The following is a 12,484-nucleotide window of genomic DNA, read 5'->3' on the forward strand; positions in this document are numbered from 1 at the left end:
TAAAATATATTTGAAGGAGGTTTTATCATTTTCAGAGGCTAACGTGCCTGTTATATCTAAAATAGTCTATCTACATAAGGAAAAAGGTTTAGATTAAATCAATCGGCCTCCTTCATTAGAAAGTCCAGGTGTTTCAACATTTCTGGAAGAATCATTAGATTTAATATCTAACAGAGCCACTTTAATCGTTTCCTTCTGTGCAGAACAGGATAAAGATTTGGTGTTTTACAAATACTTGAGAAATAAGGACACTCCTTTTGTGGGCAAAAGATATTAGTATTTCCTGATGTCTCCCATCCAACACAAGCACGCAGGAGCCATTTCCTCTCATTGAAAAGTTAAGTTCTTGCCCTGGGTGCATCCTTTTTTTTTTAAGTTTCCATGTAGATGTTTTATAACTTTTAATCTAATGAGTTTGTGTTCATTGATTCTATGCATTTAGAACCTTTTATTGTGAATAAGAATGCTGAGAGTGGATTGGGAGTTTAGTTTGTGTAATGACAAACGAGGGAAGGTAATGAAGTAATTTCGATAGAACCTAGGCATATTCTCCTTTCTTTTTTTTTTTTTTTTTTTTTATCAATTGCAATGTTTATTGTACTTCAGACTCCCTTTGTAACTCCTCAAGATTATAGGTTTGATGATTTGCAGATTTTGTTTTTTTTCCTGAGTGTTTATTGTTTGTAACTCTGGTTGCCTTACTGCAAATTATATTTTCTTTATTTTATTGTATTCAATAAGAAAATCAATAAAGATATAATTATAAAAACAAAAATCCAGGCTAAACCCCACCTTTTTGAAGCTGCTTTTAAATCTTAACCCCAGGTTATCCCACTCACAGCCTTATTGATTTTAAACATTTTCTTAATAAATAAGATTCCCAACTGTGCCCTGGTATGCCTGTCTTGATGAGATTACTGAGCAGGGACTCTCTCCTAGTAATAGGAATTGTATGTTTCTGAAATGGATATTAATAGGATTACTAAGTGAACCTTGCCTAGGAAGACAAAGGAGTGACTGCTGAAGAAGGCAGGGCTCAATCCCAGTGGCTCTCAATTCTTTTTATTAGCAGACCACTTTACAAAAGGAACCTTATGTCTTAACCCCTAAAAAACTGCCATTTCCCTAAAATGTAGGCATTTGATGTCCAATTTCACGTTTACAGTTGCAATTCTTTTCCCTTTAGCTGCCCAGAATTCAATCCCGTTTTGCTGCAATCATCCTGTCTCCAATTTCTGCTATAGTCCACATTGGATGACACTACACCTGGGTCCATCCCACTCTAATCGGTCATTCTTAGGGCAGGACTTCACCTGTCGCATCTCCCAGCTCCTTCCCCTCTTTGTGCGTCTTCTTGTGCTTGTACCACTGCGAGGACTGGCTGAAGCTCCTCCCGCAGATTCCACAATTGTAGGGCCGCTCCCCCGTGTGCACAGGCCGGTGGCATTTCAGCGAGGACGGCTGCGCAAAGCCCTTCCCGCACACCTCACAGACGAAGGGCTTCTCCCCCGTATGCACCCTGAGGTGCCGGGTGAGGTGGGAAACCCTGGCAAAACACTTCCCACACTCCTTGCACTCATGGATTTTCTCAGCTGTGTGGGTCTTGCGGTGGATGTTCAGGCGCCTCAGGTCCTGGAAGGACTTCCCGCAGTCGGAACACCAGAACGGCCCACCCTCGTGCTTTCTCAGGTGTATCTGAAAGTTTCCGTAATGGATGAAGGCCCGGTTGCACTTCTCGCACTCGTACGCCTCCTCCCCCTTGTGCACCAGCTGGTGGATCCTCAAGTTGCCAAGCTTCTTGAAGCTCTTGCTGCAGTTGGAACAGGCAAAAGGTCCCTTCCTGGGGTGCACAGCTTGATGAATGTGCAGCGTTTCCAGCGTGGGGAAGGTTTTAGCACAGAAGGCGCAGGGAAACAAGCTGAGTGATTCTTGACCTCTCCTGCTGAGAGAATGTTGGAGGTGATGCTCATCCGGGTGGTTCCTCTTCATGTGCCTCCCTTTGGCTTTCATATCTGGGAATATAATATGGCACTCGAAGCAGTGGAGAGACTCTGAATTAAAGAAAAGAAGAGGTAAGCGGTGGAATTATTGCCTAGAAAAGCACGACAGCCTCTGTGCATGGAGTGAAATTTGAAAAGCAGCGTAAGGAAGCAGCAAGCCAACTTCTACCCATCTATAGCTCAGGATTTCTGCACAGGCCTAGTAAGCCTGTGCCTAGGGTGGCAAAATTCTGGAGGCAGGTAAGTTGGGAAAAGGTCATAAAATGTTGTTGGGGATCCAGTCTGCAACACCCCATCACCTGCCCCATTAAATGGTCCAGTTATATGTCCCATTGAAGGAAGCACCCTGGCGGATCCAGCGAGGCTGGGGAGATTTCTGGTGTTATCAGGCTGCCTGCTGCCTCTGCAGCTTTCACTGCTTGCCAGAGGTTACAACACAAAAACCAGGTCATCGGACCTGCTACCCTGGGCCATGTCTGACCCTTCCAAGGATGGGGGATACAGCAGCACTAATAATGCCTAGCTGCAGCAAAAACCTCAATCTATCACTGATCATTCAATATATTACTGTTCTGCCACTGTTTGAAAAAATCTTGAAGCAATGCCTATGACCCCTTCTCCCCCTCAAGGGGCAGCCATGCTAGCAAGAAAGATGCAGTAGATCATGATATCACATAACATCACAAAAGCACCCAGGCTGCATGAACCAATCAGATCTGATTCTATATGGAGTCAGTTACACCAGGGCTTAATTTGTGGGGGAATGGCTTGGAACAGTGTTCCACCACTTTTCAGACATAACAGGCAGAGCAGCAGTGGGGGGCAGAGTAGTAGGTTTCTGTTCCAGCTCTCCCCATTCAGGCAGCCTGCAGGGAAGAAGGGGATGAAGGCGTGGATCTGGAGCAGTCAGAGCAGAGGACAGCCATTCTGCTCCCTAATCCAGCTTCCCCCTCTCCTCTTGCTCTGTAGGAAACAGGAAGGGAGAAGATGATCCCAAAGCAGAGAAATAGATTCCCAGTTTTGCAAAGGACAGAAAAAGAAGCTGAATTAGCACAAGTCTGAAACTTATGAGCAGTAGTGCTGATTGTCAAGGTTTCAACCCTGGCCTTGATAAACATCACTACTGCTCACAAATTTCAAACTTGTGCTAAATCATTTCAACCTCCTTTTGTGTCTGTTACCTAGGGCTTAATTACTGGTGGAATGACCCAGAACAGTGTTCTGCCACCTTTTTTCAGGACCCAAGGAAGAAAAGTAGAGCTAGCAGTATAAATCGGTTCTGGCTTCCTCACAGAAACTGAGCAGAGACCGTAGCAACCCATATCACTTCTGGCCCCTCAGCCTCTGCAGGAAGCACAGCAGAGCGTGCTGGAGCTCCTTACCCTGAAGAAAGGAGCAGCCATATGGCTTTTATTTTTGTGCAATTTCCAAACACAATTGAGGAGCTGTGAGGGAGAAGAGCCAAGGTCGAAGACACACAGGTTGAATGCCGTCAGCCCCACTGCTTCTGCCATTATTGGTGTGTTGATTTACTGCCCCCATCCCCACCCCACCCCAGCTAATTACTGCCTGTGTTCCTGGGCCTCATCATCTCTGCCCCTGGTGATGAAACTGGGGAAGGAGGAAGGGGCAAGAACTTGAGGGGATACAAGGGGAGGCAAAAAAGTGAGTGGACTGGAGGGAGGGGAGAGTAAGTGAGAGATGGGGGACAGCAAAAGAGTGAGATCAGAGGGACTATGGGTCGTGTGGAGGAGAGGAAGAGAATGAGTGAAGGAAAAAAGTGCTGCAGCATGTGAGTGAGGGGACCGGAGGGACTGAGGTGTAGTAAGACGATCAGAGTTGGGGAGCAGTCTGTTGAGTTAGGCGCTCAGAGAGTATGGGAAAGAGTGAATGAGGGGAGGGGAAAGAAGGGGCTGAGTGAGGAGAGCATGCGGTGCTGCTCCCATATTTAATGTCCTAATGAAGCAAAGAGCAGGCCATGCTTTTGAATTCTAGCCCCAGTCCAAAAAGGCTTAGGAGAGCAAGTGATACATGCTAGTCTGCCCTTGCCCCCAAGGTAGAGGAGTGCCAGGGTGAGAATTGAGGACCTAGGATCACTGGTTTGGAACAACTGGGGGATTCATTGGTGGGAGGGGGAATGGAGGACCAGGATCCCCAGGGCATAAATGAGGACAAGGGTAGAGGGAGGGAGGGAGAGCTCCATTCTCTCTGCCCTTCTCCTTACCCCAGTGATCCTCCATTCTCAGGCTCATTCTTTGCCCACCAGTGCTCATCAAGTAAAGAATGGCTGGGGAGGTGGTGATTGGGCATTGATGGGGGCTAGGGATGGAGAATCACCGTGAAAGGAAGAGGAAGCAGAAAGAGTGCATTTACACACACACATATATATATATATATATATATGGGGGGGGGGGGGGGGAAGAGTTCACACCCAGTCATGACCCCGTCCCCTCACACAGATCACACCTGGCCATGCTCCACCTCCCTCCCCAATTCCACTTCTTTTTTGTCTAAAAATAAAGGCCTTGGCTACTTCCAGACAAGCAGGAGCAACTTCAATTTTCAAAACTAATGACTTAGCAGTTAAGCCCAAGAGGTTTTACCTGTTTCATCTGCAGTGGTGGGGTGGGTGTGGACTTCCAATGGTTTCTCTTCTCTGGTTGCTATTCTGTCCTGGCCGGTGGATTCTATTTTAATGTCAGCTTCTTCTGTTTTTATACATAGAGTTCCCTCACTTCCTGCAGGCATGGTCCATGTCCCCTTTCTATTAGGGGTGGGGCAGGAAGGGACCTCCAAGGCTCTTCCTTCTCTGGCTGGAATTTTATCCTGACCAGCAGGTTCCTCTTCAATATCAACTTCTTCTATTTTTATGCAACGAACTCCCTCACTACAAGTGGGTGTGGTCCACTTTCGCTCTCCGTTGGCAGGATTGGCTGTTCCTGGAGCTACACTTGAATGCAACATACTGCCTGGGAGAAAACACGTTACTGTGTCACAATGAAGGAGAATGTACTTGGAAATATCACCGCACGTTAGAAACTCTCAGTCCTATTCACTTGTCTTGGAAGGTAGCACTGATTTTACAAGCAAAGTAGGAGGTGGAAAAGACAGCAGATCAATATTTCACTTGGTTTAATCCAGACTCTACAGGAAAGGGAAGAAACATAATAAACTGAACATGAGGACATTATTTTATAAGCAGTAATTGTGATTCTGTTTCAGTGCTGCTACTGATCTCCACCCTCACAGCTGTATTAATGGTAGGAAATGGAGCTGCTCTCAATCCACCCCCCCCCCCCCCCTCACTGTTGTATTAATGTTAAGAGATGAAGCAGCTCATGATCTCTTCACACTTGTACAGAGTTGCAGTGAAAGAGTTTACAGGCAGTTCAAAGAAAGGCAACTAACTTGATGCAGGGTCTACATCAGAAGCCATATGACATAAGATTTGAGGATCTAAAAATGTATACTCTAGAATAAAGGAAAGAAAGGGGGAATGCGATAAAGACCTGAAAGGTAGTAGCAATGCATAAGACACAAACCTATTTCAATGGAAAGTAACTTCTGGAACTAGAGAGCATGAAGCTCAAGACCAGCATAAGAAAATTATTTTTTTTTTATAGAAAGGGAGGTGGATACCTAGAATGCCTTCCTGATGGAGATGGTGGAGAGAAATCTGTATTGGAATTCAAGGAATGGGATAAACACAAAGAATCCCTAGGATGATAATGAAGTACTGTGGTAACATGCACAGAGAAACAGTTACAACCCTAAATAGAAGAGGCAGGAGTAACAGTTACAACCCTGAAAAATCTTGCTGGGCAGATGGGCCATCTGTGTCTTTTTCTGCCGTCATGTTACTATGTATGTTAGATGGAGTTGCTCCTAAACTCTAACCTCCCTCCTCCCCCCCAAGTGTTTTAATGTTAGGGGACGGAGCTCCCCCCGATCTCCTCCTCACAGCTATAGTAATGTTAGGGGATGGAGCTTCCCCCGATCTCCTCCTCACAGCTATAGTAAAGTTAGGGGCTGGGGCTGCTTTCAACCCCCCCCCCCCCCCCCCCCCCCCCCCCAAGCTGTATTACTGATAAGATAAGGAGCAGCTCCCGATCTCTACAAATGTATTGATAAGGGTCGGAGCGGTTCCTGATCTCCCCTTTCACAACTATACTGTTATGGTCGGATCTACTCCCGATCTCCCCTTTCACAGCTGTGTTACTGTAAGGGGAGGGATAGTACAATTCTTTCTCTGTTCCTCACCTGTCCACCTCCAGCACAACTACCAGAACCGCTTTCCTCTTACAACAAAAGTAACAGAGAAAATACGCCCAGCGCGTTCCAAGCCTCGTATTCGAGCACCCTGGGTATCTACATTCTGATTAGTTGGGATGGGGGAGGTGGGTCTTATAGTGAGCGATGTTTAGAACAGAAAGATGGAAGTAGGTGCAGTCCCAGTTGTCAGGGGATGGCGGCTACTTGCGTTACTTCCGTTCTGATTGGCTCGCAGAGGGACCTGACGTAGACTCAGAGCGAGGCTTGAATAAAAAAGCTGAACTGACAAGGTTTGGAACGCTGGACCCGGAAGTATGTGGCATTGCTTGTACAGTGATTGGTTAAAGAGGCTGGGAGCAAAGCTTGGTATGCATGACCCGGAAGCGGGCGGGAAACGCTAGCTTATTGCTGCCGAGTGGCATTGTCATTGCTGGCTCCCTCCCTTCCTTCCTTTTGGTTCCTGACATGAATCTGGGCTCTGTGTTCCTCTAGGCCACTCCCCCCCAACTAAAAGATAACCTTTCTTTATAGAGGTTAGTGCAGGGAAAGTTACCAGCCCAAGTCCTGCCTCCTTAACAAAGCATTCCGGGACATGTAGTTCCGTTCTTGCAAGGGGGGGGGGGGGAACAGCGCGATTGTTCCCAGAATCCTTTGGGAGGGAGCTTGGTGTTCTAACAAAACCAAAACAAAAATATTTCTGAGCTGATATGGGAATCCCCATCTGGCGATCTAGCAAATGGCTGTTCCCCAGAGCTGTGTCAGGAGGTGTGCAGTCACCTTTGGGGTATAGGAGTCTGGCAGCACGTTTCTAGAAGCCAATCTGCATGACAGCATCTAAGGAGAGGAGTAATGTTATTAATCTAGGTGCAGATGGGAAAATTGAGGTACAAGGCGAAAAAGTATCTATCATAAAGATTTTTTTTAAATTATTTTGTGATTTTCTTTTTCTTATAATCGTTAGAATTATGTTTTCCTTTTTTACCCTTAGAACCTCTTTTTGTTTCTATTATAATGTCTGAGATTCCTGATCGTGCCAATGCTACAGAAATTGAATCCATCAGTTCTGACGAGGAGGATGCTGCCCTTGGTGAGTAAAAAAACTACCCAGTAAAAAATGAAATATAAAAATAAATCATTATACTTTTCCATTCAAGCTTTCATAGATTTATCTAAAAGTCATAGCATCCTGTTATAGACTCCTCTAAATCAGTGGTAATCATAACATAATAGCAGTAAAAGCCTTATAAATAAACCTTGAGGCTAAGCCTATGTGGCTACTGTGATTGAAACAACTGATGAAAAATCCTTTCCTGGAATTTTGTTACTATATGACTTAGCTCTAATGTGAAAAAGGAGACTGATACTGTAACTCTGCTTCAAACAAAATGTTGACACTAGCTAATGGAATGGTGATCCTCTATTTTGTTTAAGTTAGAATGGTGGGTCTTTCCTTCTTGAGAGAATGCCAGAGCTCTGCTCTGTTCTTTCAAATATTTCAATGACTGCAGTAGAATTCGCTGTAGAATAGGTACCACAACAATTACCAGTCATGCCAGAGAGCCCTTCTTACAGTTTCTGTTTTCCTTTGAGGTCTGGAGTACACACCTGAGTCGGAGTATGCAGCATCTGAGGAAGAGGAGGATGAATCAGATGATCCAGAATACAACCCAGGCCCTGAGGACAAGCATCACGCCAAAGGCAAAACACCATCTTCAAAGAGAGGGAGCGATGAGGGGAATCCCCTTCCATACTGTTGTGATGTCTGTGGGAAGCACTACAAATTACCCCGTTCTCTGCGGATCCACCGACTCTATCACAGCGGTGAGCGACCTTACAAATGCCCAGAGTGTGACAAGGGTTTTGTCACAGCTGTACTCCTGCGGAAGCACCAGAAGCGACATTCGGCTGCCAACATGTGTAAGATGTGTGGGAAAAACTTCAGCACGGCTGCATACCTGCAAGAGCACCAAAAGCTGCACACAGGGGAGAAACCTTACATCTGTCCAGAATGTGGGGAGAGTTTCACCTTTTCAGCCAACCTAAGAACCCACCGTCTGCATCACAGTGAGGGGAGGAACTTCCGCTGTACTGAGTGTGGTCGGGCTTTTCTTTCTGTGGGAGAACTGGAGGACCACCGCGATCTGCACCTGCGAAAGTCTCAGCACCGTTGCCCTGAGTGTGGCAAAGGCTTCACCCAGCTCTCGCACCTGAACCAGCACATGCGCAACCACAGTGGGGAGAAGCTTTTCCTTTGCACCAAGTGTGGGAAGCGCTTCGGCGAGCTGGGCACGCTGAAGAAACATGAGCTTGTGCACACCAAGGAGAAGAAGCACGAGTGCCGGAAGTGCGGAAAGCGTTTTGGCAAAGCATCTCTGCTGTACCAACATGACAGGACGCATCACCATGATGCGGCATACTGCTGCACTGAGTGTGAGGAGGAGTTCAAAGATCTCTCCCAGCTCCACGAACACTTCATGCTGCATGCCAGGGGAGACCTGTAGTGAAACATTTACTGTGTTCCTGCAGGCATGACTTCAAGACGCTAATTCTGAGACTACCACGGTATTCCAGTTATTCATAGGAAGACTGTCTTTTCCTCTGGCTGGAATCAGTGTGTAGTGTTAAGAGAGAATGGCTTCTCTTCAGGCAGTATGCTATACCCAATTACAGCATGACAGTCCTCCTCTAACACAATACGTACTGATTCAAACCTGATGCAAAGTCAGAGCTCCTTTATATTTGCAATCACTGATATTTTAGTCATTTTATGAAAGCTGCGTCTTTTTTTCTTCAGACTCTGCCTTCTGCTCTTCTTCGTTCACAGTTATCACATGGAGCTGATGTCTTGGGATGGAGAATTTGTTTTCTGAAACTGGAGTTGTCTTGCTTCGCAATCCTGTGATCTTTGCGAGGTGGGAATCTGAAATGCTGTCATCAGCAGACAAGAGTCAGTTCTCCATCTAGGTGAAGAAAGCAGCTTGCAACATCCCAAGCTTTAAAAAAACAATAGCATTAAAATCCTCTGAAAGTGAATGAAGGTATGCTTGTTGAAAAGAGTAATTCTGTGCTATACGGGAGCAGACTGAAAATCCATTGAAAATCGGAGAACTAGCAGTATCCACTGGAGATAAGAGAGCCGTGACTTTATCAAGACGTCTGCAGGAAGTTTTAAGTTACTCTGCCATGGCATGAACATTCCCAGTTGTCTGCAATGCAATGAGGACATCTCCCCTTTTCTATGACATCCCTTTCTTTTTCCACAAGAACTATTGAAATATGCCTTAGTCTCCTAGCATCCTACATGTCCCCTCCATCTGCATCCCATCGGGGAACTTTCTAATTGTTCCTTTTATTTTCGGCCTGGTAGCTTTCTCCTGCTTCTTTAGGGCTTCCAGATCAGTCGTAAGACTATGGCAGCACGAGCCTTCATTCACAACTGTCTAGAGAATTTGTCCCCTATTTCATTATCCTTCACCTAGTCATGACTGCAGTGACTTGGGGAGGTCTGTCATGACCTATGCTCTTTCCAGAATGTGTGCTCCCTGGGTCTAGCCACTAGATATCACTGTTGAATAATGGCTGAAACTCCCTTCTTTCCAGAGGCTGTGAATGCTACCTCTGCAGCATCCCCAGCCAACCTGGAAATCAATCCCAGGCACAGCACTGCCATTGGGCTGACCTAAGGAATTTTTCTTTTTATGTTTTTACCTAGGCAATTTGGGGACCAGATTGGATCACAAAAGGCTAGTGGCAGAATGTTTGAGGTCTCTAAATGAGATAAGGCGGCTAAGATACTAGCAGAGTGGCTGTGAGCAGGGACAAGATTGGAATAGAAGATTTGGTGTGTTGCCGAAATGGGTCTGAGCTGGTACTCACAGACAGGTTGATGGAAAGGAGTCAGGCATATCATGGTAGGGGTACTTGAAGGTTGCAGTCAGTATTGAGAAGTGCTTTACTTCATTTGAATGATTTCTCTTCCCTTTTTCCTCCTCCTGGAGGTCTGGTGCATACCTGCATTAATGAATCCACAGTGCATGGGGAACAGGTGAATGATCCAGATGTCAGCTTAGGGTTAAAGGCCATACAGCATCATAAAGCTAAGTCTTCACCAGCAGTGCAGGTGGGAGCTGCATCCCCTACTGCTATGAAACGTGCAATAAGTGTTACAGACTGCCCAAGTGGCCATGTTTGTGCTCAGAGTCACAGCCACGCTGCTGAGGAAGCATCAGAAGGGCCTGCCACCAGGACCACCATCAGCTTGCAATCTCTGCACTCTTCTCCAGCTTTGGAATTCTAGACTGGCCCTATAAAAATCTTGAAAAACTGGATGTAAAAACAAGAAAGCTCCTTCACACACATCAAGTAATCTATAAGAAGTAGTGTATGCTGAGATAGTACATCCCTAGAGATGAGGACATATGGGTCTTATCGAATGAGATTACACCTACAGAGCTACCCTCAAAGGCCTTCAGGCAAACTTAATGACATCAGGAAACCCACATGCCCCAAAACTGCTGAATTATGAATAAGCAGCATTTGTCTCAGTCCTTAAGCTTGGATAATCCTAGCAAATAAAAGGAATGACTGAGAATCTATTAGTGCACAAGGGGAAAGAAGCAACAGAATGTACAAAACAAGAGGGAAAAAAAACTCTTTAAAGAATCAGACCAGCAAGCAAGGAGAGAGAACTGGCAGACACACAAATACAGTGGGAAGTGCAAAGAGTGACTTCAGCAACCCCACATGGATCAAAATCTGACACAGCAGCAGCTAAGGAGAGGGGAACTTGAACCTGGAGATGAGAGATTGATAATTGTAGCACAGCGCAGCGGACTATGAACACGATGGTTCACTGCTAGCATGGAAAAAAAATGGGAAAGCGGACAAAAGCAGATTCTTTAAAACAAAACTGGAAACGGTTACACATTTCATCACTGAATGTAATCGGCTAATGTCAGAAGGCCTGCATACAGAAAGGCACAATAAGGTGGCACAGCTTATTCACTGGAGACTGTGTAAACATAATAATACTGATGTATGAAAAAACTACTGGGAACAGAACCCGAATAGAAGGAAGAGAACAAAGAAGTTGTAATCACCTGGGGCATTTCCATTCCAACTGACAGGAAGATCGATGCTAGAAAACCAGATATTTTGGTGAAGGAGATAGAGGTCTCAGTACCCAGTGATTAGTTTGTGGATTGTATGGAGAAAGCAAAGATCCTTAAGTACCAAGAGATGAAATCGGAGATCAAGAAAATGTGGCAGAAAGATACAGTAATAGTCCCACTCGTACTGGGCAGCACTGGCCTGATTAGGAAGAATTTCCAAACATTCCTTGATATATTGCCTATAAAAATGACACCCTACAAACTCCAGAAGGAGGTTCTCTTTGGCACAATGCAAGTATTATGAAGGACATTATGAGAGATTGAGATCCCTCTTAACACACCCTGGCTAGCAAATGAGGTTCATTCCTGTCAAGGTATGTACAAAACAAACCCATTTGGAGAAATATGCACACGGTACTAGACGAGCACTGGGATCACAATCCTGAAAGAACCGTAGAGAATGAAGAACTTGTGATCACCTGGGGTCATTCCTTTCCAAGAAAACCAGACATTCGGGCCGATACAGTACGGCATTTGGATGCATGTTTTGGACACGCTAGCTTTACCCCTTATTCAGTAAGGCCCTATTAGGTATTCCCGCGTGATACAGTAAGTAAAATGTGCAGCCAAGCCGCACATATTACTTTAAGAAATTAGCACGTACCCAAAGGTATGCGCAAGTTTCTGCCGGCGCCGGGGAAGTGCATAGAAAAGCAGTAAAAACTGCTTTTCTGTGCACCCTCCGACTTAATATCATGGTGATATTAAATTGGAGGTCCCGAAAGTTAAAAAAAAGTAAAAAAAAAAAAAAAAAAAATTTAAAATGGGTCCATGGGTCGAAAACCGGACGCTCAATTTTGCCGGCGTCCGGTTTCCGAACCTGTGGCTGTCAGCGGGTTTGAGAACCGATGCCGGCAAAATTGAGCGTCGGCTGTCAAACCCGCTGACAGCTGCCGCTCCTGTCAAAAAGGAGGCGCTAGGGAAGCGCTAGTGTCCCTAGCGCCTCTTTTTACCGCGGCCCTAATTTTAATAAATTAAAATACTGAATCACGCGCACAGGAGAGTGGGCGCTCGCCCCCTCTCCTGCGATTTTACTGTATC

At 45.6% G+C, this 12,484-nt stretch overlaps 2 protein-coding genes across 6 annotated transcripts in view; one reads left to right on the forward strand and one right to left on the reverse strand.

The window, feature by feature from the left end:
- Positions 1 to 545: 545 nt before the first annotated feature.
- Positions 546 to 12,484, reverse strand: part of LOC115076365 (zinc finger protein 239-like) — a 42,110-nt gene continuing 30,171 nt past the window's right edge. Inside the window, exons 1-3 of one of the 3 annotated variants that reach the window (XM_029577717.1) lie at positions 6,261 to 6,481; positions 4,604 to 4,969; positions 546 to 2,051 (exon numbers count right to left, since the gene is read on the reverse strand). In XM_029577717.1, the coding sequence (XP_029433577.1) occupies positions 1,297 to 2,051; positions 4,604 to 4,964 (1,116 nt within the window). In that variant the 5' untranslated portion in view covers positions 4,965 to 4,969; positions 6,261 to 6,481 and the 3' untranslated portion in view covers positions 546 to 1,296. Of the gene's footprint in view, positions 2,052 to 4,603; positions 5,145 to 6,260; positions 6,482 to 12,484 lie in introns of those variants that run through there. The other 2 variants (XM_029577715.1, XM_029577716.1) reach the window with 2 other exon arrangements.
- On the forward strand, positions 6,706 to 12,161 carry LOC115076366 (zinc finger protein 239-like). Of its 3 annotated transcripts, none has more exons than XM_029577719.1 (3): positions 6,706 to 6,805; positions 7,261 to 7,359; positions 7,863 to 12,161. In XM_029577719.1, the coding sequence occupies exons 2-3, from the start codon at positions 7,284 to 7,286 to the stop codon at positions 8,771 to 8,773; spliced, it is 987 nt and encodes a 328-aa protein (XP_029433579.1). In that variant the 5' UTR covers positions 6,706 to 6,805; positions 7,261 to 7,283; the 3' UTR covers positions 8,774 to 12,161. The 3 variants fall into 3 exon arrangements, with proteins under 3 accessions (XP_029433579.1, XP_029433581.1, XP_029433578.1); XM_029577721.1 differs by lacking the exon at positions 6,706 to 6,805 and adding an exon at positions 6,830 to 7,171; XM_029577718.1 differs by lacking the exon at positions 6,706 to 6,805 and adding an exon at positions 6,830 to 7,156.

The sequence above is a fragment of the Rhinatrema bivittatum genome, chromosome 14, assembly GCF_901001135.1.
Source record: "Rhinatrema bivittatum chromosome 14, aRhiBiv1.1, whole genome shotgun sequence".
NCBI lineage: Eukaryota > Metazoa > Chordata > Amphibia > Gymnophiona > Rhinatrematidae > Rhinatrema > Rhinatrema bivittatum.